The 27,549-nt window shown below is 37.4% G+C and overlaps 3 protein-coding genes and 1 long non-coding RNA gene across 8 annotated transcripts in view; 2 read left to right on the forward strand and 2 right to left on the reverse strand.

The window, feature by feature from the left end:
- Positions 1–2,758, reverse strand: part of LOC144205656 (apoptosis-stimulating of p53 protein 2-like) — a 28,494-nt gene extending 25,736 nt beyond the window's left edge. Inside the window, exons 1-2 of the mRNA XM_077730169.1 lie at positions 2,640–2,758; positions 2,225–2,378 (exon numbers count right to left, since the gene is read on the reverse strand). Of these exons, the coding sequence (XP_077586295.1) occupies positions 2,225–2,251 (27 nt within the window). The 5' untranslated portion in view covers positions 2,252–2,378; positions 2,640–2,758. The remainder of the gene's footprint in view (positions 1–2,224; positions 2,379–2,639) is intronic.
- Positions 2,058–5,022, forward strand: mrpl57 (mitochondrial ribosomal protein L57). Of its 2 annotated transcripts, none has more exons than XM_077730180.1 (2): positions 2,058–2,201; positions 4,493–5,022. In XM_077730180.1, exon 2 carries the CDS (start codon positions 4,510–4,512, stop codon positions 4,819–4,821), a length of 312 nt encoding a protein of 103 aa, XP_077586306.1. In that variant the 5' UTR covers positions 2,058–2,201; positions 4,493–4,509; the 3' UTR covers positions 4,822–5,022. The 2 variants fall into 2 exon arrangements, with proteins under 2 accessions (XP_077586306.1, XP_077586305.1); XM_077730179.1 differs by lacking the exon at positions 2,058–2,201 and adding an exon at positions 3,762–3,931.
- LOC144205662 (uncharacterized) lies at positions 4,515–27,088 on the reverse strand. The gene is made up of 7 exons (XR_013328147.1): positions 27,038–27,088; positions 22,164–22,351; positions 18,528–18,677; positions 15,258–15,411; positions 9,353–9,510; positions 5,931–6,029; positions 4,515–5,321 (listed from the first exon to the last, which is right to left on the reverse strand). It is a non-coding gene; the product is annotated as an uncharacterized LOC144205662 (long non-coding RNA).
- The window catches only part of kcnh1a (potassium voltage-gated channel, subfamily H (eag-related), member 1a), a 41,749-nt gene continuing 20,621 nt past the window's right edge, over positions 6,422–27,549 (forward strand). The window contains exons 1-8 of one of the 4 annotated variants that reach the window (XM_077730170.1): positions 6,422–6,702; positions 10,486–10,512; positions 12,343–12,466; positions 18,340–18,446; positions 18,555–18,683; positions 20,441–20,559; positions 21,478–21,870; positions 26,141–26,167. In XM_077730170.1, coding sequence (XP_077586296.1) covers positions 6,630–6,702; positions 10,486–10,512; positions 12,343–12,466; positions 18,340–18,446; positions 18,555–18,683; positions 20,441–20,559; positions 21,478–21,870; positions 26,141–26,167 — 999 coding nt within the window. In that variant the 5' untranslated portion in view covers positions 6,422–6,629. The remainder of the gene's footprint in view (positions 6,703–10,485; positions 10,513–12,342; positions 12,467–18,339; positions 18,447–18,554; positions 18,684–20,440; positions 20,560–21,477; positions 21,871–26,140; positions 26,168–27,549) is intronic. The other 3 variants (XM_077730172.1, XM_077730171.1, XM_077730173.1) reach the window with 3 other exon arrangements.

Below are 27,549 nucleotides of genomic sequence, written 5' to 3' on the forward strand. Positions count from 1 at the left end.
TATGCAACTTGTAATGTGTAGTAAAAGATGCCTATCACTTATCAGTGCTTTCTACATTACACAGCTGAACTCTTTCTGCAGCTCATTGTCTTCTCTAAATAGTCCCACCCCCCTTTATTTACAATCTCGGAACGCAATTACAACACTGCATTATCCCTTGCCTGTCACCCCCACCCTGGGGTGTACAAGCAGGGATGCGGGTGACGGCTGTCATTTCGAGACAATACCTCACATCGGTGGTTGTTGTACAGATACTGTTTTGTTTTTTTATCAGCCAAATGCCAGCGGCCATATCTCAATCACCAGCTCGCATATAAAAATCAAACAATGTCAGGATCAAGGCAAATGTGTCCAGTAATAAAACTAATCCTTAAAGGATGCTGATATTTATGGCCATCCAGACGTCCCGTCGCTCAATGATAACAGACGCCATTGCAGAGAGTAGAGGGCCGAAGTCGCGCGACAGAAGGAAGTCATCCATTTTTACCACACTGAAGGGATTCACAAACTCTACGAGCGTAAGAAAATCTAATTCTTAAGATCTTACTATACGTGATGTGAGATTAGTTTACATTTTGCATGAGGCATTAGAGAACAGTGGTTGTTTTGGGGCTCATGCAAATTACAAAGATAAGGGAATATAAAGCCAAAATGGTGCCTCTCTTTGTACATGAAAGAACATGCAATAAATATATTACCTTGCCATGAAGCACCAACAAAATTTTTATTTGTTTAAACCAGATTCAATTTGAAATAATAATGAGTCGTTTTCATACAGGATCGATCAATGAAAGCTTAAAGCAAGTGTGCTTGGCTCCTTTTTTTTTTGTTCAAACATGCCTTCCAACAAAAAAAAATGTTGTGCTCGCACAAACGTAACATCTCCAAAAATTGATGCTGTAGAAATCAAACAACTTCTGGTTCATGCTAGAGAAAAATAAGGAGCAAAATGACTGGTTATTAATTAGAATCTTGTAATAGTGTAATCTATAATTTAACATTCATTATATTTGACGATTTAACCTTGTAATAGTTCATTTTTTCCTCATTATATTCATATAATTTTTTCTTTCTGAATATTACATTGTATGACTTCTTGCCATTTCCCTCGCCACACATGACCATTGCTCACGGCACAACATGGGAAACAGGTTTTAAGGGTCTTTTTTAATACATTTAACTCGTTGTGTCCATTTGACAATAATAGCTAAACCACAGTTCTTATAAAAATGAGTTAATTCACATTAAAACTGTAACGGTCAAATGACAAACTACAAAAGGAAACAGGTCAAGGACATTCCTACTGTTATAGCAGCTTTGATGTTATTTCATAAATTAACTCCTTGATGGTAATAGATGCTCAATGCATTTGGACTTAGAAGCTGGCAATGATCACTGCTCTTAACATAATAATTCAACGCCAGCTACCATGGTAAAAGCTGTCAATGGCAATCAATGAGATAAGTGTTTAAGCTTGACTGTCATGTGGAAATGATAAAAGACTTGAAAAGAACTGCAATTTTTTAAAATCCTCATTACTAGCAATTCAAATTTGTCCTCTGTAGATGCCATTGCAAAATCTGAACATTTCTCAGCCAACACAAAAAAAAAAACTGAAATAACCTTTTCTGTTATATAGACGACATTTAGAACTAATTATATATTTAGTGCTAATTATACTAAATATAAATGGGTGAGATTTGTTTCCCCAAAATGCATTTTTTCCCCTCAGTGCAAGATGGTAGTCTCTCTGTACTTAGAATTTTCACATCTTGTGGATGAGTTTTGAAAATATTCCCCTCAATAGATCAGGGTTTTTATTCCATTGCATCAATTAGCAAGCAATATCAATGTTTTAATTGTTTTGCATAAGTAACATCATAACTGGACAAAACATTGTCTATGTATGTTCAGCAATGATTTTTTTCTAGTTATGTACTTTACAGTGTTACATGTTAATTCAACAAAATATTAGTAACAAATGTTTGCATCCCACCCATAATGTAAACATGGGAACTGTTCCCAGAATTAATCTGTCAACAGTAGAAGACGTCAGAATTATTCAAGAGGAAAAATGAGTGTACACTCAGCCATAGCCATGGTAACAACAGCACATTCGACACGACAAGTTGACAACATTTCATGGATTTAAAAGACGAGAGTAGAATCATTATTAAGAGCAGATAAACGGCAAGTTCAAGGTGAGAAATAACTTAATACTCACCGGCATCATTTTAGCTTCGTACCGCATTTAGATCAAGCATGAATCCGCACTACTGGCAGTTTCGACAAAACCGTAGATTCTTTAATCCTCGCACAACCCGTGAAGCCTCTTTGGATCGGAGTCTATCTCCTCTCCTCTTTGTAACCTGGTTGTTCTGTTTTAAAAAAATCAAAAGGAAAAAGGGAGAGAAACAATAATATTATTTAAAACAACCAAAAACGCACACGTCAACTGCCGACCTGTTGCAACCAATAACCGGGCCTGCCCTCGTAGGAAAGTTTCGACGAAACAAGTTTGCACACATTGGTCACACGCTGAAGAAACAATTTCAAAACAAATTTTCACATAAGAAAACTACTATTTGTTTAGAAATTTAAAAATCAGTACTAGTTGGCATGCTTTTGGTTCGGCTTACCCGTGAAAAGATGACGGTATCGACCCTGAAACTCCGCTACAGTTGACAGTGGAAGATGGTAAGCTCACAGCCGAGCCCAGAATGACGTGAGAACATGGGGGAGGGAAAGCCAGTGGAAACTAAACCCAGCCCCCTTATTGAGCTCTTTCATTTAAACTCCACCCACTGGTATAGGAATTGATATCATCTGAACATAGCGCTAGATGCAAAACACTTGGAGTCGGCAGCATTAGTAACTAACGGCCATCTTTAAGAAGTAATCTCTGGCGGACTAACCTGCAACGAACATAAAATACGATTAATTAGAGAAGATTTTTGAATGGTTTGGGTCATAAAATGATATTAAGATAGCTATGGATCACACTTGATGTTAAAAAATGAAATATATTTTAAGTCTGTAATTAAAAAGTTAACATATTGCATTTCTGTCGGTCACTAAAAAACAAAATATTTGAAAATTTGTTGAAACTTGAGCCTTTTATAGTTATTCGGAATCACATGCGCCGTTGAAAATACATGTTATTTATCACTGACAGAAAATATTTCCGTTTGGCTCGCGTATTGCGCATCTAGGTTTTCTCCGAATGAAAACACTTAAATTATGTCTAAATTATATTTGGCCAGATAGATCAAATGATTCAACGAGATTTTTTGTATGATACTCAGCATCTCTCGCTTGTAAATAACGCATCATTATAATAATTAAAAAAGAACTTTTATAAAGTGTATGAGGCAGAACTATACTAAAGTGTTTACTATAACCGCCATCTAGTGGTCAATCTGGATAGATAAAGACGTCAATCTGGTAGAGGTTGAATGTAATTAAAGCGCATTTACATACACGATATAAAATGTGACAGTGAAATATTCTGTATTTCCCAGCAATACATTAGTTGTTGACAGCCCGTGAAAGTGGAAAAAGTAAAGTCTTATTTCTTTTTATAGGATTAAACCACACAAAACATCTGAATAGGTTGACAAACAATTATGACATCCACTCCAAAACAATTTGATATTGTATATTTCATACTTTAAACGAATAACTTCCAAAATTTGGAGGAAAGGACCCAACATATGTTGTGTTCCAAATAATTTGAACAGAAGAGGGCGGTAACGCGCTTATGAGATATTTGCCAACCTAAAAGTAGAGAACAGAACAAGAAAATGAGCCCGGAAGTTTAAACTTGATGCACGAGATATCGACAAAGCTTGTTTATTTTTTTAACTGCACAGATTTCTGCATTTGCAGGCTTTCCCTAAAAACTAAAAACGTTCTTTAGCACGGAATTAAGGTAATATGAAAAACATCACTTCGATGATTATTTAAAACGAATCTGGCTTGTTATATGACCTACACGTTAGCCTGCAACATAGCATCCAATGTTATCCGACAGCATTGTAAAGATATTCCATCGAAGCACATTTTTTCGAATTCTTTTTAGGATCAATTGGTTAGTTTTGAAAAAGCTCTGATGCACAATGTTTGTATTATTTGCACATATTGAAATATTAAGGGATAAAGATTGGATCCGACTCAATGTCAATTGCCACATATGCGGGCCGAATTCATTTTGGGGTCAATTTAAGGACATCATGATCAAACAATAGTTTAAGATATTACTCACCCTCACATAACTATATAACATGCGTCCTGATAATTTCCATTTGTGTCGTGTTGGCTTCCTCTCTGGCATAAAGCAAATGAAGTCATAAATACAGTTCATCCTGAAGATCATCTAGTCAACTCAATTTCTAGAGCAGTTGAAAATTGACAACTGCTTTGAATTTGGTGCATTGATTTGGTTGTTTTACTGTCTGAAATGTTTATATTTCTTTATATTTGTTTTCACCAGCAACGTGAGCAGCCACCATGTTTCTCACCCTGGCCCTACTACGCAAGGGCATCCCAGGCAAGCAGTGGATCGGCAAGTACCGACGCCCACGGCCTGTAACGTGGCAAATGAAACGCAACATGATCAAGCACCTGGAACGCGAGGAACAAAATGAGTACTGGCTCAGTCGACCCTACCTGACGGCGCAGCAGGAGCTCGGGAGCGCCGCTGAGCGTCGTTCAGAAAACTTTCTCCGCATTAGGGAGGCACAATATAACAACTTCCCCCAGCACAAAACTATAACCGATCACTTAGCCCACCTCAAACTCTCAAAGACCTGGGCCACTTAACTCATTGGCCGCCATTCCTGTCTATTGTAATGAATGAGTCAGCGATCCTGATTAAACATGGAAAGACTTTTTGATACTCTTGTGACGCAGGACTGAAAATAATTGATGTCGCACAATGTTCCCTTTTACTAGAAGAGTATATATACATATTGGTTCTGCAAATGTGCTATCCAATTATACATAAACCCATTTAAAATGAAACTGGTGTGATGTCTGTGAAGTTGCCCTTTGTATGGTGTCTTAAAAAAAGTCATGTTGCGAAATTATTATTAACTATGTCGCATCACTGTATAGTCGATCTTCAGACAAAAGATTTTCGTTTTATTCATTAATAATGATGTTGTCCTGCATATTTGCTGCTCTGAGTTCATCTTTCTCAGTGGAAGGGCAGCCTTACCTAGGTAAGCTTCATTTTTAATGACTCTCACCTTTCCAGTGCATTGCACACCACTGGTTTCCATGGTAACCAACTCAGTCTACTAGTCATGCTTTAAAGTCTTCTGAAAACACATACAAATATATATTAAATAATTTGAGCATATGAACTTGTATTTTTTCCATCTACGTATTTTCAAATGGTGAATTATCTTTGATCTTAACTCATCGATTGCCATTCAGGTTGACGGATATCACATTCATGACCACTGCAGTGTTGGCAGCAGTCATGGTGATATCTCTTGCTCTTTTATTGATGTCTTTTGCTTCCAATGGTAGCCAAGAAGGTCTATTTAAAAAAAATAATAACTCTGGCTACCAGTGAAACAAGACCCTTAACAGCCACTCCTCCAAATATAACTTTTTTATTGCCATTGACAGTGTTAGACATCCAATTGTGGATATTTTTGTCCAGCCGGGAAATTAAATTGGATGTCTATTGTTATCATTGGCAGCCAATTAATGAGTTCTATCTTTGTCAGTTGAAGCTAAATATATACACTACAATACAAAAAAAAAAACATTTGAAGTTTGCAATTACAATTAACCCAAGTGTAATTGTTCATTTTTAATTAATTAACAATTTATGAGATTATGATTTAATTTATCTTTTCAAGACATATAAAGTAAATACAACGATGGTTAACAATAAATGGAGAAAGTGAATTTGGTACCCAATTCAGGTCGTTTTTTGCAGAGAAGAGCAGACTGCAGGAATTCTGGGTGTGGCATCATATTATTTGGAGACATCTTGGTGGGCGGAGCCTAGAGAGCTGAGAAAGGAAGCCTTATTAATTAGTATCTCATTTCATTATTGAGCATTTTCTGATGATTTTTTGTCCAAAAAGCAGTCTCATCATGTTAAAGTCACTTGCTGCAGTATTTCATAGCACCTTAGTCTATAAAAGATGCTGACTGACATGTTTCAAAATTAAAATAACTGCACTATCATCTTAGTATATCTAAAAAAAATGTCAAAACATTCTAATTTTGTCCTACAAAACTAGCATTTCAGGTCTGTACGTATATATAAACGTTAGTTTGCAGCTTTTATCCGGCAGATGTCGCTGTGGCACCTCGCCGTACTGCATGAGAGAGGGTGGGATGAAAAAGAGTGGGAGGGAGGAGGCCGTAGGAAGCCCACCCTGAGCCCATCGGCCCCTCCTATCCCCGCATCCAAGTCAGCATCTCTGGCGTTTTCGTCCCTCCTCCTCCTCCTCCTCCCGGATGAGGAAGATGAAGAACCACCGCACCAGCGGGCTGAGGAGCGAACAGCCAGCAGGAAACAGCCGCACACAAGTAGCGTGCACGCAGCCATGACGCCGGAGCATCGCGCGGAGCCTCAGCCGGAGGAGGCCGAGTGAAGCTGCAGGATGGCGGGGGGCCGCCGGGGACTTGTGGCCCCTCAGAACACTTTTCTGGAGAATATTGTCAGGCGCTCCAACGGTAGGATCAGCTTGCTTATCCCCCCCTCCTCCCCTGCAGCCCACTTCTCTCCTCTTGTGTGTGTGTGTGTGCGTGTGTGTGTTTGTGTGTGTGGACTGTATTGATCCATTGAGTTCCCATAGTTCCAATGCCAAATTGACTTAGGTAGTCGTTTTTTTAGGGTTTTTGCTGACTAACATTAGAGTTTGAATGATGATGCAAATTGGACCCTCGTCCCCTACCTCCTCCCTCACACACAAAAACAAAATAAACAAAAACAAAACACCACACCCTTGTCATTAAGGAGTATTTCCAAACCAATCATTCTAGATTAAGAAAGATAGAGAGAAAGATAGATTGTAATGCAAAGTAAAAAATGGTTTTAAAATAAATGTAAATCTACTTGCGATAAAAAAAAAGAAATCTTGGTGTAGCTAGTAAATACAGTATACATTCCGATGAAGATACAGACATTTTAGTAAAATTAACTTCTTTATGGATGGGCATTACAAAAACAGTAATTAATAATAAATGAACACTAAAAATGGAATATTGAGAATACTGAGGATTTTTCCATATTAATCAATCAATCAAGTTCAGGATCGTAACTTGTTCTGACATAAAAAACATCCCTCAGGATTGATTTGGATGAAGAGAACTTGATGGACCAACAAAAAATGTAATTAGAGCAACCTTTATATGAGAAGCTCTTGAAAGTCTCCCAGGATGAACGACTCGTTCTTTACTCATTGCCATTTAAGCGATGCATTTTTAATTCCCTTCATAATTACACAAGAGCAACACAAGTCTCTGGTGCGTGTTATATGACCAGTAATGCATATATATAAATATATATATGTATGCTGTACGGGTCAAGTATCCATGCAGGAAATGTGCTAATCGCTGGACTCGGAGGTTGAAAGTTAAACAAGAACCCGGCAAAAATAAAACGGATCGTTATATTCATTAATATTTCACCATGCTTGTGGATGTCAAATACCACCAAACAAGGGAAAAAATTACAACGTCTGTTTTTCCTGTTTTTGTTGTGTTGACTATACTTCAGATTATAGGTGTTAAGGTGGGAACCGGGGGTCAAATCTGGCCCGCCCAAACATTTTGTGCGGTCCAAGAAAGTAAATCTTAAGTGTCGACTTTCTGTTTGAGGATCAAATTAAAATGAAGGTTATAGATGTATATTATATTTCCTGAATTTCCCTTTGTAAATCAATAATTGCAATTTTAAATCCGTTTTTTTTTTGTGTTTTTAGTTCAATAATCATTTTGTAAAATCTAAAAAATATATATAGCTAGTTAGAAACCAAATTATGACATACGCCAGATTAGTAGTAAAAGAATAAAAGGCCGAAGCTCGCGATTTTGATTGTTGGACTGTTTGTCTTAACTACTGAATAAATGCAGTGAATGTAACCATTATGCATGACAGCCTGAAACATTTTCATAAACTCATTCACTGACATTTACAAGCATACTTGTCAAATATTTTTTTTCCAATGGGGAAGTGTGGCAAACGATATGAACTCATGAAGATGCCAGCCTCTCTTAGTCAAAATGAATTGGACGTTTGTCGCTTTCATTAGCACTGAAACATGATTATTCACTGCCAGTCCGTTGAGTTCAATTGTAATGCCTATCACCATGAATGGAAGCCACTGACTTCAGTGACAGCAAATTGCAAACTGGGATTTTTTTTATTGTCACACAACTGCCAGCAGATGGCAACAATGCACCATTTTAAATTTGAAACCATTTCATTCATCTTCCATACCGTACATCCTTGTAAGGGTTGTTGGGGCAGCTGGAGCCTATCCCAGCTGACGTCGGACGAAAAGCTGACTACACCCTACAGTCTAGGGTGGGCAAACTTTTCGTCCCGTGGGCCACAGTGACTTTAAAAATTTGACGGATGGGCCAGGTCAGCGCAAGATACGATACATATAAAAAACTGCATTCGTTAACAGTATATATGAAACATAAACAGAAAAATAGGACTGAAGTATTATCATACTAATCACTAAAGTAAAAAGTATAAAGTACAACGTAAAGTAAAAAGGAATGTACTAAGATATATTAAAATGTAATTTAAAAAAAGATAGAAGGGCTGTAAAACACAAAAAACAAATAAGAGTGGGCAGAGCTACTGCCACTGGCTTCCGCGTGACGGCGCAATCTTGGGAAAAAAAAACATTATTTGGGCCGTATGTGGCCCGTGGGCCGTAGTTTGCCCATATCTTCCCTAGACTGGTGGACAGACGACCACCCGCACTCACAATCATACCACCACTATTGGGAATTGAGCCCACGCCTGCTTGCATCGAAGCCAAGCGAGTAAACCACGACCCCATTGTGTGTCTCTAACTGTTTCAGAACGGTGGTCTCATTTCAAGTAATCCGCTAATCTTTGTCGACTTTGATTGCTATGAATAAAAAATGCTTACATTTTTCTTTTTTCCCGCCATATCCACTCCAATTGCCGACCAATAGCTGTGAAGTGAGCGTTGACAAAATTCCCCCCCAAAAAAAGAGGATGCAAATCCATCCTTTTGAGACAAAAGCCAGCGCGACCTTGGGCGGTCTGCAGATTAGCCAGCACTAAATCTGGACCTACTGTAAAGGGGGCCAAGAATACTAATCTGAAAAGAGCACTCACCGCTTGGATGGATGGATGGATGCTACAAAGTCTTTCACTCATTTGTTACAAGAATTGTTTCACTGTCTTTTGTACTGTTTCATGTTGTTGAACAGTATTTTGATCCATCAGTCTTGGAAAACAGCTTGTGTCCTGGTCTCAGAGTTTTGGCATCCTCTCTTCAATAAAAGTTAAAAAAAAGAATCATAATTAAAAAAAACATCCACACCAAACTGCATAAGTGAGTTTTCAACCATATTCAAGATAATGCCAAACGTTAGCTTCTTTTTTTTTAAAACTTGTTAGTCCTCATGTCTAGCGAGGAGTGTCTAACAAATCATAGCCTTGTGGGCAAACTGCCTCATTGGTGTGGCAACAATGCATCTTTGGGCTCATATTCCATTTATAAACTTTCCTTTTTCTCTTTACTGTGAAATGATGTATTTTCCTCTTCCTATAAATTTGCCAAAGGCTGTCTGCAGCCAATCATAACTAGCAAATGAGATGAGTGGTTACTCAGAAATCCGACTAACAGAAAAAAGACTGTCAGAGTTTTCGAGAGGAAAAGTGGCGTAAAATAAACATCATGTTGTTGAATATTGGAATGACAGTTTTTCAGCTATTAAAATAAAAAACGATAAAAAAAACATCTGGCACCAAAACCCGACTATAAAAAAAGTAAATTATTGCCAACTGTGGTTGAAAAAACAAAATATTATGTTAAAATTGCTCACTTGTCATCATTGAATTTACATATTTGCTGCCATTCACAATATGTCAACCATTGCCTCCAGCATTGAATGTTTTAAACTTCAATGCTCTTTAAAAATGTAACTAGTTCATTAAATATCACAATATGACGCAGTAGTGGTGCAAATTTCAATCGGGCCCAGGTGCTATGAGTAGTAACAGGCTCCCTGATCCGATTGGCTTAGATCCGTAATGCTTTTCAGCCCCTCCCCTTGCCCAACTGGGGCCCCAAGCTCCGCCCCTGATATGATAACACTTTAACAACGTTAATCAATTGTCTTTCCATGTTGTTTTTAATTTTAGTTTGTGGACACATTCCATCTCTTTTTTTACCTTCACTCATTCGACCTGATGTTTGTCATATGAATCTGTTAACTCTTGTTTTTCTTTTTCACTAATTTCAGTTTGGACACTGTCACATAGACAGACAGGTACTACAATTTAAAGCACCTTATTATGTTTTCCCTACCCCTCCTTCTCATTAAAATGTTCTATACCAATTGTTGTTAATTTACAAAGTTTTGTAGTAATTTCAAAACAAGAGTGAGAGATTTGGATTCCATAAGAGTAACATCCATCTGATCATTGTAAAAAAAAAACACACATTGGCATGGAACATCTTGTGCATTGTCATAAATTTATTTGGATGTGATAAAAGTGTGTTTTTATGTATGTGAGTGTAATTGTGTATCTGTGTTCATACGTGGTATGAAATTGAAGTTTCCGTATTGTCCCTTTTGATGTGTGATTAAAGTTATTGTCTCAAATATGAGTAAGTTTAGCTGCTCACCCTTTTAAATACGCAAAACAGGGCACGTTAATACCCGCCGCCTGCTTTTTTTCTGACCTTTAAAACTAATAACGACAATTATTGATATTTGCAGACAAATGAGCGGCCTTGTCAATTATCCTCAATAATCCTTTAGTCATTTAAAAAATATATTGAAGCGCTAACGAGAAATTGTCAGTTTATCGACCTTACGTGTAATGAAGCATCATGGGAGATAATGAATATTTAGCAAGTAGATGGTGGGCTCTTAAATAAAAGGTTACACATTTGTCCTTGGAATATTTATAATAGCAGACAAGATAGAACACTACCATGAAGATGTATCCGTTTTTTACCATTTGCGATGACTAGTATAGTCTCAATTGACCTTTCGCAAAAACTTCGCCCCTCCTTAGTCATTGTTGCTTGTTTGGCAACACATTTGTACTGCCTATTAAAACTATGAATATAGAGAGGTGAATCAGAGGGCAGCTTATACACAAGAAATGGTAAAAGTCAATGATTTTTAAGGCAATTTTAAGGCTACGGCTTATACGCGGGGGAGGCTTATATGTGAGTAAATACGGTATATGTAATACCAATGATACCAGTAACCAATATTTTAAGATCCAACTTTTTCCTACCTTTGCTAAACACAACAAAGGTAGCCAGTTTAATATAGCGTTATATTAATTTGAAGTATTTTAATCAGTATTTAATCCATTGAAGACACTGCTAAAGTTGTGTTTTCAGCTTTTGGAAGGGTAAAGAAAACACACACTGCCCCAGATAAACACCTGGACTATCGCACATCTACTTCGTATTTTGGACATCTCCAGCATTTTAATGTTTTTTGTCTTCTTCCGGTAAATTGGATGACAGTTGGCGGTCTCGTAAGGCTTAAGTAACCCTCCAAATAATCAATTAGACAAAGGAGTAATGCATAAAGCCTGATTGACCGTGACCACTTAACAACGTGGTATAAATTGGTCAATGGCTGTTTGGGAGGCGGAGTTTGCAAAAGGTCAATTTCCAAGAAAACTCTGATGCGTAAAATTCAAAATACACCAATAAGTCATTGTCATCTAATACCAGCTCCCCCCAGTTTAAATGAACTGGACATCTTCAATGGCAGCCAATGACTTAATGGTAGTGGCAAAACAATAATTAAAAACAGAAACTGTAGGTACACTTATTTCTGGTGTTAGCGTAGTTTATGCGCATTATGTTTTAATGTCGACCAATGAAATTTGCCAAGGTCAAAAATAATTTCCAGATATTTCCCCTGAACTGCTTTTAACTTCCCTTGAGCTTTTTTTTTTGGTTGTGTCTTTCCATGTCTACTAGTAAATCTTTTTCTTATAATTTCCTCTAATATTTACCATTGATTCCAATCAATGGCAAATATTTCCGACGTCTTTAACTTCAGTGCTACGCCGGCATTAACCCCTTAAGCGTGCTTTTTGTGTTTTTATCTCTGTGGCCGTTGCAGACACCAACTTTGTGCTGGGCAACGCGCAGATCGTCGACTGGCCCATCGTTTACAGCAACGACGGATTCTGCAAATTGTCGGGGTACCATAGGGCAGAGGTCATGCAGAAGAGCAGCACTTGCAGGTAGGCCACAGTGAATGTGAACAGAAATGCCAGTTTTTCATATACTGTATTTTCAGGACTATAAGGCGCACCACATTATAAGGCGCACCGAATGACACATTATAATTTCTTCCCCTATATAAAACACACTGGATTATAAGGCGCCCTGTCTATTTTGGAGAAAATTTAAGACTTTTAAGTGCACCTTATAGTCGTGAAAATACAGTATTTGAGTGAACGAGCACCAGCCTCGTTCTTCGCCAAGGAGCCCTAATAATTGAGAGATTTTAATAATAGAATTTATTTCCGTTGATTGGCAAAATGGAGAACTTGCGTCATTATTTCAGTGGTCCCTCTGCGGTGTGGGCTACCAATTACGAGCTAGTCTCAGGATTTCTTAGCAGCATAAGTAAGGGATCGCGTAGCAGTGAAAGTAATCCATGCAAATATTCGTTTTACGACGAAATGTTGATTCATCTTCCATCAATGGAGGTGCTGGAGTCTATCCTGGCCAACTTTGGGAACTGGATTACCCTGAGAAAACCCACACAGAACATGAAGGCTGAAACACTCACACTCAGGCTCAGAACTGTGAGGTAGATGTGATAACCACTACCGGGTCACCCTCTCTATTTTTTAAAAAAAATGTGTATGCATCTTATCTACGTTTATCTGATAGAACTTTAAAATGAAATAGGAGCGCAATGATGTCAAATAGTGAACATCTTTTGGCTTGGGAGTGATGTGGTTGTCCAAATAACCTGCAGAAAATGTGCAAAAATGTAAATCATTCATGTAAAATCTCATCCCAAGAAACCGAGCATCAATTTAGGAAAGGTATAAAACATATAAGTCCTCTGACATATTCACATGTTGAAGTATAATCAGTATATGCTTCTAAATGTTGAGCTTTTATAAGATATAGGCGTTTATAGCATAATAAACAACCCCAGTTGGTAATAGAATACATACATGGTAAATTTACTATGAATAATTCAAATTATTTAAGGAGATTTCATCAACATCTGCATGTATCTGTAGCACAGTAAATGTGATCGACACGGAAAGTTCACAAACTATAAGCGTTATATCTAGAAAGAAACACCAAAAAAACAGTTTCAATTAAACCCATTACAGTACAGTAGTTTCAATCCCATTCAATGTAGTATATTTCTTTCTCCATCTAATCTATTTGGACTTTTAATTTAAATTATGCTCTGCACCAGCGTACACAAAAGTATTGCTTACAGCACATACACAATCAATCACGAATGAGAGTAACAGCTGGGAAATCTGCGGTTGCTTAAAATCACATTTAAATTGGTTGATGATCTTCACACTGTAACACATGCTCACGCTTTTGTTTGTTGTGTTGGGAACAAAAATAATATTGAACTCCATGTGTCATACTTGGCATTAACGACGTGAATGTGAATAGCAAGTGATTCTAATATTGTGCGTATATAGTTTTAGTGGCAAAGGCTGCCTTTAACAATGTTAAAATGTTTTCTGCCAACCCTTTTAGTCCAAATGAATGGGACCCCTATCACTGTAAATAGCACTTAAACATAATCTTTCACTTCCAATGTTCTACCAGTGTGCCGAATTATCTTAGTGTTGAAGAAAAGCGCATAAAGTGGCCATCGACTAAATTCCCAAGCGGCTTTCCTAACGTTCACTTCAAGAAAAGAGCCGCCAACATGACTTCAATTTATAGATTTTCATTTTGAAGAAAAAAAATGAAAGTGCGACAATGAGATAGAACCTGCTGATGAAAGAAGCGGGGGGCCGAGTGAAACCCCCCACTGGGCTCTGACGACATCAGAGATCGTTTTGCATTTCCTTTTCTGGCCCAGCATGTTGACTGTAGCATTTAACCAAGATGGCGGGTAATGCTAAATTAGTAGGATCACATCACGAAGGGTTGCCACCACCAGATTTGCGAGTGGTGGGAGATTTCTCGTGTTTTGTCACAGCCAGCTCTGCTGATTTGGACCCTGGGGGGCTCCCACAAAAGCTTCAGAACACTTGCCAGAGCCAACACTGAATACACTCAATATTACGTGTGCTTCGCGTGTGTGTATATTTACGCGTGCTGCAATTCGTATGAGGTTTATTTTTAGTTGAAAGTCGTTTTTTTTTTCATCCTAAAATCACCTCACTGTATTTTGCATTGAAGCTTTTGTGGGGTAAATTATGCAACCACTGTGTGGACTTTTGGTCACAACTATGGACTCCAGGTGCGCTTTTATAGTAGTTTAGTAGGTTCAGGACCACATGTATAATATGGCAAACATAAGGCAGAAAATAGCTTTTTTCCCCACTTTCATTTGCAACCAATTCAGGTTAAAGTCAATTATCCTTTTTTTTAGATGGTTAAAATATAAATTTTCCATGCCGCTTATTGTCACAAGGTTCAAGGGGTGCTGGAGCTTATCCCAGAACACCCTGAATTGGTTTGGTTGTAGGCATATTGCAGAGATATGTATAAAAACATAAACACATACATAAACATATACAGTTATATGTACACCTGAACATAGAGATTCTGCATTTGTAAGATAAATAACTACACTTGGATGTTAGATTTAATACAAGCAATTATTCTCCCATTTGTTTGCTTCTAAATCAAATGTTATGTACTTATAATAATGTTTTAATGTTGACACAAAAAAGTAAGCAACATGACAATGGGTTGAGAAATGAGTTAGTTCAGCGTCATTATGATGTATATTTATTAATGCAGTGACTTTAAAGGGAATTAAGTAAATACGTTGGTTAGTGCCACCTGATGGGTTAGTGGTTCACTCACCTGAGATTGGTGCTTGCAAGCATGGGATTGTGAGTGGTTGTCTGTCTCTGTGTGTGCCCAACAATTGACTGGCGACCGATCTATGGTGTATTCTGCCTTTGGCCTGAAGTCAGTTGTGATAGACTCCAGCAACCCCACAATCTTTTAAGCGGTGCTGAAAAATAATGAATGAATGAATGAAGGTTAGCCTGGATGTGACAGCAAGCTATTGTATTTAGTGTTCCTACTCAATTTCATTTAACCCATTGCCTACCATTGATTGTGATAGCCATTCAATTAACTTGAACTGAGAGAGCTCGCAGTGTATTATCTATCATATGTTGTTGCCATTGACGCTGATGAATGTCCAATCTATTTTGACTGGAGGGCCAGCCTCGCTGTCAAAATGAATCGGACAGCTCTATCGGAAATCATCAATGAGCAGCCAAGTTAATATAAATATTCGGACAGTTTTTGTACTTGTCAATCGTGATTCACCAATTGGGTTTGGATTGATATTTCCTTGGTCATACAGTCATTATTCATGTTTTGGTCACCTTTTTTACAGTCATCAGTCCAATTTTCTTCCACTAATGTTGCACTCTCATATGTTTGTGTCAATCAGCATCTGGCTTTCTGATTGGTTTATTTGTCAATATATCTTTTCAGACCATAATTGGCAAAAAAAACACTTATGTTGTTGAAAAAATTGAAAATTAGTTGTGGCTTGACTGTATTCAACACCTTCCATCCACGAGAAACATTCTTATCCCATCTCAAAATTTCAGCGTGTGTGGCGGCTGGTTGTTTTCAATGTTTCGACAAGGAGACTTTGACATAAAATGCAAACCCATTTACAACATCTGAGCTGAGTTTGTTGCGGATATGCAGAGATATATGTCCGGAGTCTCCCAGGACAAGCCTATGGGAAATCCCGAGTCGCGATAAGAATGAGGCTTGAGGAATTTTTAATTGACTTTCTTTGAAGAAAGTGGCCTGAGAAAGAGAGAAGACATTAAAAAAATAAAAAAAAAACATCAGGCGCTTGTCTCAGAAGTTGCCCAGCGGCGGCGGAATGTAGGCTCGTTAATTAAATTTAGCTCTCCGTTTGCATTTCATAACAAAGCCGCCGCATGATATATTTAGATCAGGGCTGACGGCACTAAAGCGCGCCGGTGGTGACCCGTCCTCTATGTATTCATTACAACAGGTAATAATCGTGGCTTTTTTTACACAGACAAAGACCATAAATGCTCATCTGCTTCATTTCAATTTATCATGGGAGGGTTAAGCGGGTAAATGAATGCATCGTTTAAAGGTTTTTTTTTTATGTGGAGGACTTCAAAGGAAGGAAAAGCAAGCGTGTATGTTTGGATGCTCAATTAGGTTAGCTTTTTGACGTAGAGCAAAAAGTCACTGTTTGTTTTTGATCATCTGAAAAGTAAATAATGCTTCTTTTTATATCACTGCAGGGAGAGATAAATGGTGAAGGTCGGTGTGTCTTTGTAGATCTAGAGAAGGCCTATGACAGGATACTCAAAGAGGAACTGGGGTACTGCATGAGGAAGTCTGGAGGAGAAGTACGTCAGAGTAGTTTGGGATATGTATGACAGTTGGACTGCAGCAGGCAAGTGTGCTGTTTAGTGACAGAAGAGTTTAGTGTTAGGTTGGGATTTCACCAAGGGTGTGATCTGAGCCCTTTTATATTTGCCATGGTGATGGATACACTGGAAGATGAGTTAAGACAGGAAGTTCCATGAAATATGATGTTTGTAGATGATATTGTGATTTCTGCAGTGAGGCTAGATAGCAGGTAGAAGTGGAGATCTGCTTTAGAAAAGGGTGGAATAAAGATGAGCAAGAGTAAAACTATATGTGTGTGTTATACTCTGTATTTACACTGGAAATACAAGGAGAAATAATCACAATAATGATTTGTTGTTGCTTCCTCAATTCAACTTTACTGATGTGCATTCATCCTCTAATTCTTGTCTTTCTAGCTACTTTATAATGGGAGTCACTAACGATATACATGATTTCCATTTAACACTTCCTAATATGTTGAGAAAATCACATATTTCTTGTAGGTTATGTTCCTACTACCTCTTCATGCGACTGTTCCATTTTGTTGACAATGTAGAAGTTCTGTTGATGCACAGGAGTGAACTCTGAACTGGGAAGTCTTAACTGTCCCTCAGTCAGACTGGCCCCCGATTCAGGGTGTTCCCGACATGGTGTCCGTAGTTAACTGGGATATCCCCCCAGCACCCCGCATAATCCTTGTGAGGATAAGTGGTACAGAAAATTCTCAAATTTGCCTCATTTTAATGTGATTTTCTTAAATCCCAATTCATTAAAATTTGAAACACAAATTTCCGTTTTTGTACCTAAAAATTAAAAAAAGTACTATATATATATATATATATATATATATATATATATATATATATATATATATATATATATATATATATATATATATATATATATATATATATATATATATATATATATATATATATATATATATATATATATATATATATATATATATATATATATATATAAATATATATATATATATATATATATATATATATATATATATATATATATATATATATATATATATATATATATATATATATATATATATATATATATATATATATATATATATATAAATATATATATATATATATATATATATATATATATATATATATATATATATATATATATATATATATATATATATATATATATATATATATATATATATATATATATATATATATATATATATATATATATATATATATATATATATATATATATATATATATATATATATATATATATATATATATATATATATATATATATATATATATATATATATATATATATGTGTGTGTGTGTGTGTGTGTGTGTGTGTGTGTGTGTACTTGGCAGGTTTTATGTATATAAAAAAAATATTAAATATTCAACAAGGAATACTTAAAACAATAATGTGCGAAATGTATTAAAATATTTACATTCTCACTGATGGAGTCTCATTAAACATTGAAATTCCCATTTACCATTTTTTTCTTCCCCGAAGCTTTATGTACGGTGAGCTCACCGACAAAGACACGACGGAAAAAGTTCGCCTGACGTTCGAGAACTACGAAATGAACTCATTTGAAATCCTCATGTACAAAAAGAACAGTGAGTTCACCACGTTCGCCTCATTGCGCAAAAACATTCACAGCCTTCTTTGAAGTGTGTCGTCCACGTGGAAGCACTAACCATTCATGTGAATTTCTTGGCTTTCAGGGACGCCTGTGTGGTTCTTCGTGAAAATTGCACCTATTCGAAATGAGCAGGAGAAGGTGGTCCTGTTCCTCTGCACCTTTAGCGACATCACCGCCTTCAAGCAGCCCATCGAAGATGACTCGTCTAAAGGTTGGCCACAAACAATTTGTTTTTGTTATTATTTGATTGCAAATTGGAAATCATTCATCATCAACTCAAAATTATCAAATATTGCTCGGGAGCCACATTTTGCACTTTCGATGGGTGCACCTGGCTCTCCAGTGACTTGTGAGCTAAAATATGGAAACTGCTGGTGACAGAGCTGAGATACCACATCTAGAGCTGCTTTAATCATCATTTATTTCTAAATATTCTAAATAATACTCTTCTGGAATGCATATTCTCATTAATTAGCAACTGCGTAAGGGTGTTGTCTAAAGTCTTCAGAGTTTTTTTTCCAATTTAAAAGTGGTGAAATTACAAAAAAGGCACCCATTATTTGTATTCTGACTTCTAAGTTCGGAGTGTGGCTCTCAAGGAATAAAATTAGAAAATCAGAATTGTTTATGGCTCTCTTTGTCATTAATTAGTAACTGCATCAAGAATGTTGTCAAGAGTATAAAGAGTTTTTTTCCAATTTAAAAGTGGCAAAATTACAAAAAAGGCACCCATTACATGTAGTTTGACTTTTAAATCCGGAGTATGGCTCTCAAGGAATAACATTAGAAAATATGAATTGTTTATGGCTCTCTTTGTCAAAAAGATTCCCGAATTCTGATCTAAGTGCTCATTTACACCTGTGCTGTTTGGTCAAAATAAACCGAAAAAGTTTGCACATCTTGCGCAGTTGTGAATAGAAACTAGCAGAGCAAAAAGCAGCTCCAAAACCTTGGCAGAGTATGCCTCGTTCTGTGGACCAGTTCTAAAATCACACACCTTTTGGCATTGTGGGAAATGTTGTTTGGACAGCATTGTCACTGTCACATTTAATAATGCGTGGAAAAAACAAGTGATGGTGGATGAGTGGTTAGTGCGCTGGCCTCAATGTTCTGAGAAAAAGGGTCCAATCCCAGGTTCAGATCTTCATGTGTGGAGTTTGCATGGTCTCTCTGGGCTAATGTGGGTTTTCTCTGGCTTATCCAGTTTCCTCCCACATCCCAAAAAAACATGCTGGGTAGACTACACTCTAAATTCCATTAGGTATGAGTGCGAATGTATGTCTGTCTCCTTGTGCCCTGCGATTGGCTGGCCACCAATTCACAGTGTCCCCTGCCTGGTGCCCGTAGTTGGCTGGGATAGGCCACAGCAAATGTGACCCTTGTGAAGATAAGCGGAACACAATGAATGAATTAAATCCAGTATACATGCTGCGCATATGCAAACCGAAGAAACCACTAAATTGGTAGAGTAAGAAGAACTTTCTTCCCCCTGCTACCACCTTCTTTCAGTCCTACGCACATTTCTTTTTTGGGTAAATCAATAAAAATACTTCTCTATCTCTTTTTTAAACCTGAAGCTAGCCACATTCTACAGCAGGGGTGTCAAACTCAGTTTGGTTTGTGGAGAACATTAATGGCAATTATATCTCATGTGGGCTTGACCAATTCATTTTTGGTCAAGTTAATTGGCTCCTCTTGATGGTGCTTGATGTCCAATCCATTTTGAAAGGGAGGGAGTGAATGAATATTTATTCAATGGTATTGAAAGATGAGCATTCACAGTCAGTCATCCCAGTTTAATCGGAGAACAGGTGAGTTTCGACTGGATCGGAGCTCTTGAGGACAGTAGTTGGACACAACTGATTCAAACAATGTTTATAATTTTCAATGGCTCACGTTCATGTAGCCGTGGCCGTTGACATTATGCTTGGCTGTGAATGAGTTAACGGTGTCCGTTTCGCCACGCAGGCTGGGGTAAGTTTGCCCGACTGACCCGAGCGCTGACCAGCAGCCGAGGCGTCCTGCAGCAGTTGCAACCCACTGTGCACAAAGGAGAAAATGTCCACAAGCATTCACGCCTGGCTGAGGTAAGCCTTTATAGCCTTTCAAATGAATATGTAGAGCTGAGATCTTAAGCCCAAACTCGAGCCCGACCCAACCTGATTCACAATTTGGGTCTGGTTGGGCCTAAAAAAAATTTCAATCATTACTTCGGGTCAGGCCCTCTTAATATTTTTCTCCTCTAAATCCGTATCTATTTTGACCTGGTATGCCCAATATGGAGTAGCAAGAAATTAAAGATAAACTAAAGACAGAAGAACTGAAAAGACAAACACGCACTGGTAAGAGTGCTTCAAATTGATTGCTGAAAATGTTACAGAAATTTGCGTTGGCGTCCGTGAATGTAGTCAATGTGGTGCTTTGCTTTCACACGAGAGCAAAAAGACTGGAACCTTGACGGTGAGCAGGCATTTAAACAGCCATACTGTCAAAAGTGATGATTGTCAAACATCTGTATAATAATTAATATAAAAGATGTAATTGCTTATACAGTCTTGTTTAACTTAGATTTCATTACAAAAGATGGGTTTTATTTTTTTATTAGATTAGAACTTAATTTCATCCCGTATTTGGGAAATTCTCTCGCACAGACACAGAAGACACTGTAGACCTAGGTAAAAAAAACTGGAGCCAACCACAAGAAGTCCACAAGTTCGAGACCTTCTGCAGACTGAGGTTAAAAATATAAAATACCCGTGAGACGGGCTGCATTTGTTTCGGCTCGATCTTAATTCTAGCTCTGACTTTCAAGAATAGCAACATTTAGTATCGTATTTTTGAACTAAGTTCTCGGCAGAGGATCTATTGTCATTGTTAGCGTTAGCGCAAAGGAGCTAAAGCTGTGCTGAGGTCAATGATAAGGGCAAGGAAGAAAAATAGCTGAGTAAACAAGTGTGCTCAGAGAAGATGCTCTCCTAATAAGATATTGAATATTTTGCCGACAGGTGCTGCAACTGGGCTCCGACATCCTCCCCCAGTACAAACAGGAGACCCCCAAGACGCCCCCACACATCATCCTGCATTACTGCCTCTTCAAGACCACTTGGGACTGGGTCATCCTAATCCTGACGTTCTACACGGCCATCATGGTGCCCTACAACGTGTCCTTCAAAACCAAGCAGAACAATGTGACCTGGCTAGTGGTGGACAGCATTGTGGATGTCATCTTTCTGGTGGACATCGTGCTCAACTTTCACACGACCTTCGTGGGCCCGGCGGGCGAAGTCATTTCCGACCCTAAACTAATCCGCATGAACTACTTGAAGACCTGGTTCGTCATAGACTTGCTGTCTTGCCTGCCTTATGACGTCATCAATGCCTTTGAGAACGTTGATGAGGTGAGTGGCTTCAGTCGAAAGGGATTGTTCATCCCTTGAGTTAATTCATGTATTTATTAACAAGTCTTCACATTTTTCCTACTTTTCTGGAGCTCTCTCCGTTATTAGAAAATAATATTTTATAAAAAGAGGGATTTTAAATTTAATAATGGGATTATTTAATTGATGTATTATTTTTTGTAACACAGGAGAGTTGAATTGATGTAATTTGTAAATTACACCTGTAAGTTTCATGCACCCAAGTTATATTTTTAAAAAATTAGAACGGGTGGCCAGGTGGTTTGAGTGGTTACCGTGTTGGCCTAACAGCTCCTCGATCCTGGGTTCAAATCCAGGTCAGTCCAACTGTTTGGAGTTTGTATGGTCTACAGGCCCTGTGTGGGTTACCTTCGGGTACTCTGGTTTCCTCCCACGTTCCAAAAACATGCATGGTAGGCTGATTGGAAATTCAGATGGGATAGGTTCCAGCACCCCCGTGACCCTAATGAGATAAAGCAGTTCAGAAAATGAATTTTCAAAAATTACAACAACAAAATATTAGAAAATATAATAGACAAAACACCAGATAAAAAAGGAACCTGGTAGAAAATACATTATTTTTAGGAAAAGACTACTAATAGTAAACATGAAACAAGAACTACATTTAAAAAAAACAAGTCAGCAAAATTTTAAAAATATTTTTTTAAATATTAAAAAACTATACATTAACAGATTAGAAAACAAGAAAATGCCACACAACACTTTTAAAATTTAAAAGATAATTGATCTTTGCTAATTAGTTTGAACTTAAGCTAATACAAAATAATTATACACGAGTCAAATGTTCCACTTATTATAGTGCATCTTCACTATTGTAAACATATTGTAAAGTGTCTTTAAAAGTCAGTTATTTAATTCAACATATATTCTTGAAATGTAACATCCATGTTTTTCTGCAGCTCTCGCTTTCACATTTACAGATAATTGGCAGATTTTAATTGGGGTGAAGGATCTTTTCCATTATTCAGTGGACAAAAACACACACACACATACACACACACACACACACACACACACAGCTGTGTCATCGTTGCCATTAAAAGCTAACGGCGACTGATGGAGGTCGTGCATTGTGTGTGAGAATAACCGCTAACTTCAGCTTTTTCTGTATTATACGACGAGTGCGTTTAGTCGAAAATTTTAATGCTCCATAAAGCCACAAAATGCATTTAACTCATTCACCACCAATGCTGGGTTCATTCTCTTCCAAAATATCTTATTAATTATTATTTTCTTGTCTCAGTGTAACCTTAGGTTACATAGCGTAACATACGGTACCGTACCGAAGAATAATACATACAAAAGTGCCATTTTTTAAATTAATTAATTTGAAATTGAAGTATTCATTTATAAAACTAAACTTGGCCTTGTCAGGAATGTAGTATTCATTATGTATGAAAAAAATATTGAGAAAAAATATACCATTTATTTTCTGATAGAATTAGTTAATATTCAAGTTAAAACAGACTAATTTGTAGTCCCCCAAAAGTTTTTATTTTAACTATTTTTCCTGGATATAAAAAACCCATTATATTATTCAACAAGGACTTTTATTTTCCTTTATATGACATGGCTTTCCAAATGGCTGAATTGAATTGCATGCTTTTATTGTCATTAACCAAGTGTAATGAGTTTTAAAGCTTGACAATACAGTGTTCCCTCGCTACTTAGCGCTTCAGCTATTGCGGACTCAGAGCTTCGCGGATTTTTTTCAGGAAAAAAATAAAACATTTAAAGATATTAAGTTAAAATGATAAATTACATCATTTTACAAGAGGTGGAAACAAAATATTCAATCAGAATTAGTAATTGCATCAAGAAAAGGCCAAAGAAATGGTCAATAACATGGTGAGAGTTCAGGAATCGCATTGATGACGTCATGGCTGTTTACAGGCGCATCTTCACCGCCCAAAAAAAACTGTTCACAACTCCCAATAACGATGTTTCTTACGTGCAAAAAAACTGCAAAAGATCCTCCATACGGACTACTATGATGTTTTTGCTTGGTGGTGCTTTTGTGCACGTGTTATATGTTTCTTTAAGCATTTTTTAAGGGGCACGCCTACTTCACGGAAACGCAGCTATTGCGGGGGGTCCCGGTCCCCATTAGCAGCGATAAAAAACGACGAATAAATAATCAACAAATATTAATCATAAATGAATAAGTAGTTAACACCATAAAGAAGCAAGGAAATGCACAAATAACAAGAAAAAACAAACAAACAGCTAAATTGTCTACATTTGTAATAGTGGCAGAATTGTTGATACAGTTGTTGTACTGTATATGTTTGTTATGGTTTACACACATACAGACATATCGACACACACATCCCTCACACACACTGATTAAATAGAATGACAGAGTGCAGAGCTTTATATAGATTTCAATGCATCAATGTGTGTTACTGTGTCTTATGCTCATATGCTTCACGCCTGTGTTTTGTGAAATGCAGTGTTGGCATTTTAAGCTTGTCAATGTGTGTGGGTTGGCTCAGAGGCAGAGGTGGTGCGCAGTGATATCGGACCCCATCCAGGGAGAACCGACCGCGTGTGTAATGCGCGCGCAGCACTTTGAGACGTGGGCTTCTTGTTTCTGCTCTTCAGCACGGCCAATGTTGATGAGAACGAGCGGTCACTTGGCGGGCGTGGATGCCTGACCGGATACAACTCGGCTGAGATTATTATTCATTCATTTTATGTGCCGCTTGTCCTCACAAGGATCGCGGGGGTGCTGGAGACCATCCTAGCTGACTTTGGGCACCAGGTGGGGGAATTGGTGGCCAGCCAATCACTGGGCACAAGGAGACGGACAACCATTCAGACTCACATTCATACTTAGGGGCAATTTAGAGTGTTCAAACAGCCTACCATGCATGTTTTTGGGATGTGGGAGGAAATTTGAGTACCTGGAGAAAACCCACGCTTGCCCGGAGGGCATCTAAACTCCCCACAGTGAGTCCCGACCTGGGATCGAATTCTCGACCCTAGAACCACTTGCCCACCAGCTCTCCTCTGAGAGTATTATCCCTACTTAAAATAGAAGTGAAGAAAACTAACGAGGAAAAATATCTACATCAGTATTTGATATTTAAAAAATGCACTATATATACAAATAGAATATTATACAAATATTGGGAACGCTAATATGAAACAAAAGACCCCCACAAAAATTACCACTAAAGGTGTTCTTCCTGTAAGGGTCAAGTGACCTAAAATTTGCTTAAATCAACATGCTTGTTAATTAATCAGTTGTTAGAATTTTAAAATGAGTATCATTAGGTCAAAAATTCATATCATTCATGCACTACACTTTCCTCCCATGTTCCCAAAACATGCATGTAAAGTCAAAAGAACACTAAAAATGGTCCCTATATATAAAAGTGTCTGTCTGCGATTGTCTGGCCACCAATTCAGGGTGTCCCCAGCCTGCTTGCCGAAGTTAGCTGGGATAGGTTCCAGCACCCCCGTGACCCTAGTGAGGATAACTGGTTCAGAAAATGTATGAATGAGTGTCTGTGTCTAGTTGTTAGTCTCCAAATTGATTGACAACCAATTAAGGTGTCCTCGTCTACTGCCCATAACTGGCTGGGATAGGCTCCAGCACCCCTGCGGATACACAGGACGCAATATGATTTTTTAAAACCATTTTTTGTCCTAAATGCAATGAAAAAATACAAACTGAAAGCATTTTAAACTCAAAATTAGTGTACGAATAGTGTCCTGCTAAACTTAAGAGTTTAATTATGAAATATGGTCAAATCGCCCTTTTTTTAGGGCGCGGCAATCTTTGCTGAGCTCCCAAACGATGAACTTCCTGAGCAATTAATTAGCCGCAATTCCGAGTATAAGTGACTTTGACGAACTTCCTGCTTGTGAGGCAACAGTGGCTTCGCTTCTTCACAATCTCTCAAAGACTAGATGTGTCATTTGCGGCGTTCAATTTTCTCCCAAATTTCACTGGTGACGACCAGTCATGGACCTTAACGGGTTACATGAATAACTGCGACGACCTCCAATCAGGTGGCCTCGATTTGAAATTTGGACAATTTTGGTGTCATTGTTATGTTTTGTTTGTATTTGTTTTTATTTGAATCATGTTTTTAAATTCTCACTTGATGTGTTTTCATTTTCTTTTCCTTCTCCTTTTTTTGTTATTTGCATGCGCCTTCCCCCCCCCCCCCCGCCTTTTTGCTCTTGGCCTGTATGCATGCACGGGACGTGACATGGGAAGAATTGGAACCGGCGAGCTGTCACTCAAGTAGGCTTCACTTTGATGAGAATATGATAATGAACAAGTTGCTATTTGTCTTGTTTTTGCACACAAGCCGTTGACCTTGCAGTGTCTGTCGCAAAAAAAAAGGAATTCCAATCACTGGACTACGCTGCTTAGTTTTCCTGTGGAAAAAAAACCTTGAACGGGGGCGCAATATTTACATAATAATTTGGATTTATGAGAAGCATGAGGAAAACAACATTGCATTTGTCCTTTCGTGAGATGAAAGGCAAAGTAATGTTACGGGATGCCAAGTTGTATATCATAGAAGGAAAAACAAGGTGGTTATGAAATTAGAAATCAATATTAAGAGTTTACCAATGATTCTTGGTGTTGTCTGGAAAATCACGAGAAAATTTGATAAAAAAAGTCAAGAATTTTTGTGTTCAACTTTAGAAAAAAAACATCAAAAATGATATAACGTGTTTTTTGTTCATTTTTTACAGGAAAAAAATGAGTTGCACTTTTTTCAGAGAAAAAAAATTGAGTACATTGAGGTAAAAATTTTGTTCCCAATATAAAGTGGCTTTATATTATAAAATTTCAAGGTCAAATTCCTTGGGAAAAAAACAACTATTTTTTAATTCTGAGGAAAAAATATTGCCGAGTTAAAGTAAAGTCTCTTCGTTGGTCTTAATGTGGCAAAATGTAGGTTTTATTATTATTATTAGGAATAAAGCGACATTCTTTCAAAGGAAAATTTATAAAATGGAAACCTTATCCCCAGCAACGAACTCGTAACCGAACAAACACATTTAAATTAACTTGTATTAATATATACAGACACACTCAAACATACATTTAATGTAACATTTTACAAAACTGAATTCTAATTTTGTTTTAATCTTTTATTACCTTCATTTTCCGGGTTAGCGGTTTGCCACGCCTCCACCCTCACGTTCGCTGTCGATGGGCTCTTTGCTGTTGTATTCCCTTCAAAATATTCTGAAAATGATGCAAACAAATGTCCTCACAATAAGATAACTACAAATTTTGAAAAATGAAAATAAAGTAGTCAAACTAAATCTCCAATACATTACACAATTTGTGCATCTAAATATACTACAAAGTTTAAAACAACATTAGGAATCAAATTAAAAGGTGAAAATGATGATTTATACCGTAGTTTTAGAGAAAAAAAAAACCCATGACAAGACCAAAATAGTATTTTCCATGGGATTTTTGCCCATATTACACCCTCAGTCTTAAACCCCCCTCCTTAATCAAGCCTCTGCTTCCATCAGGAAACAGATTTTTCTATTTCGTCCCCCGCAAAAATTACTCGTACAAGTAAACATGTCTGCTCCAGCAGCCCGGAGCACGCCGGCGTCCCTGCTGACAATGTCGCCATCACTCCAAAACTAATA

The sequence above is a fragment of the Stigmatopora nigra genome, chromosome 12 (genome assembly GCF_051989575.1).
Source record: "Stigmatopora nigra isolate UIUO_SnigA chromosome 12, RoL_Snig_1.1, whole genome shotgun sequence".
Lineage (NCBI taxonomy): Eukaryota > Metazoa > Chordata > Actinopteri > Syngnathiformes > Syngnathidae > Stigmatopora > Stigmatopora nigra.

What these genes read in the sequence shown, in the direction of transcription:
- mrpl57 (XM_077730180.1), top strand. Translation starts at nt 4,510, where the DNA reads ATGTTTCTCACCCTGGCCCTACTACGCAAGGGCATCCCAGGCAAGCAG.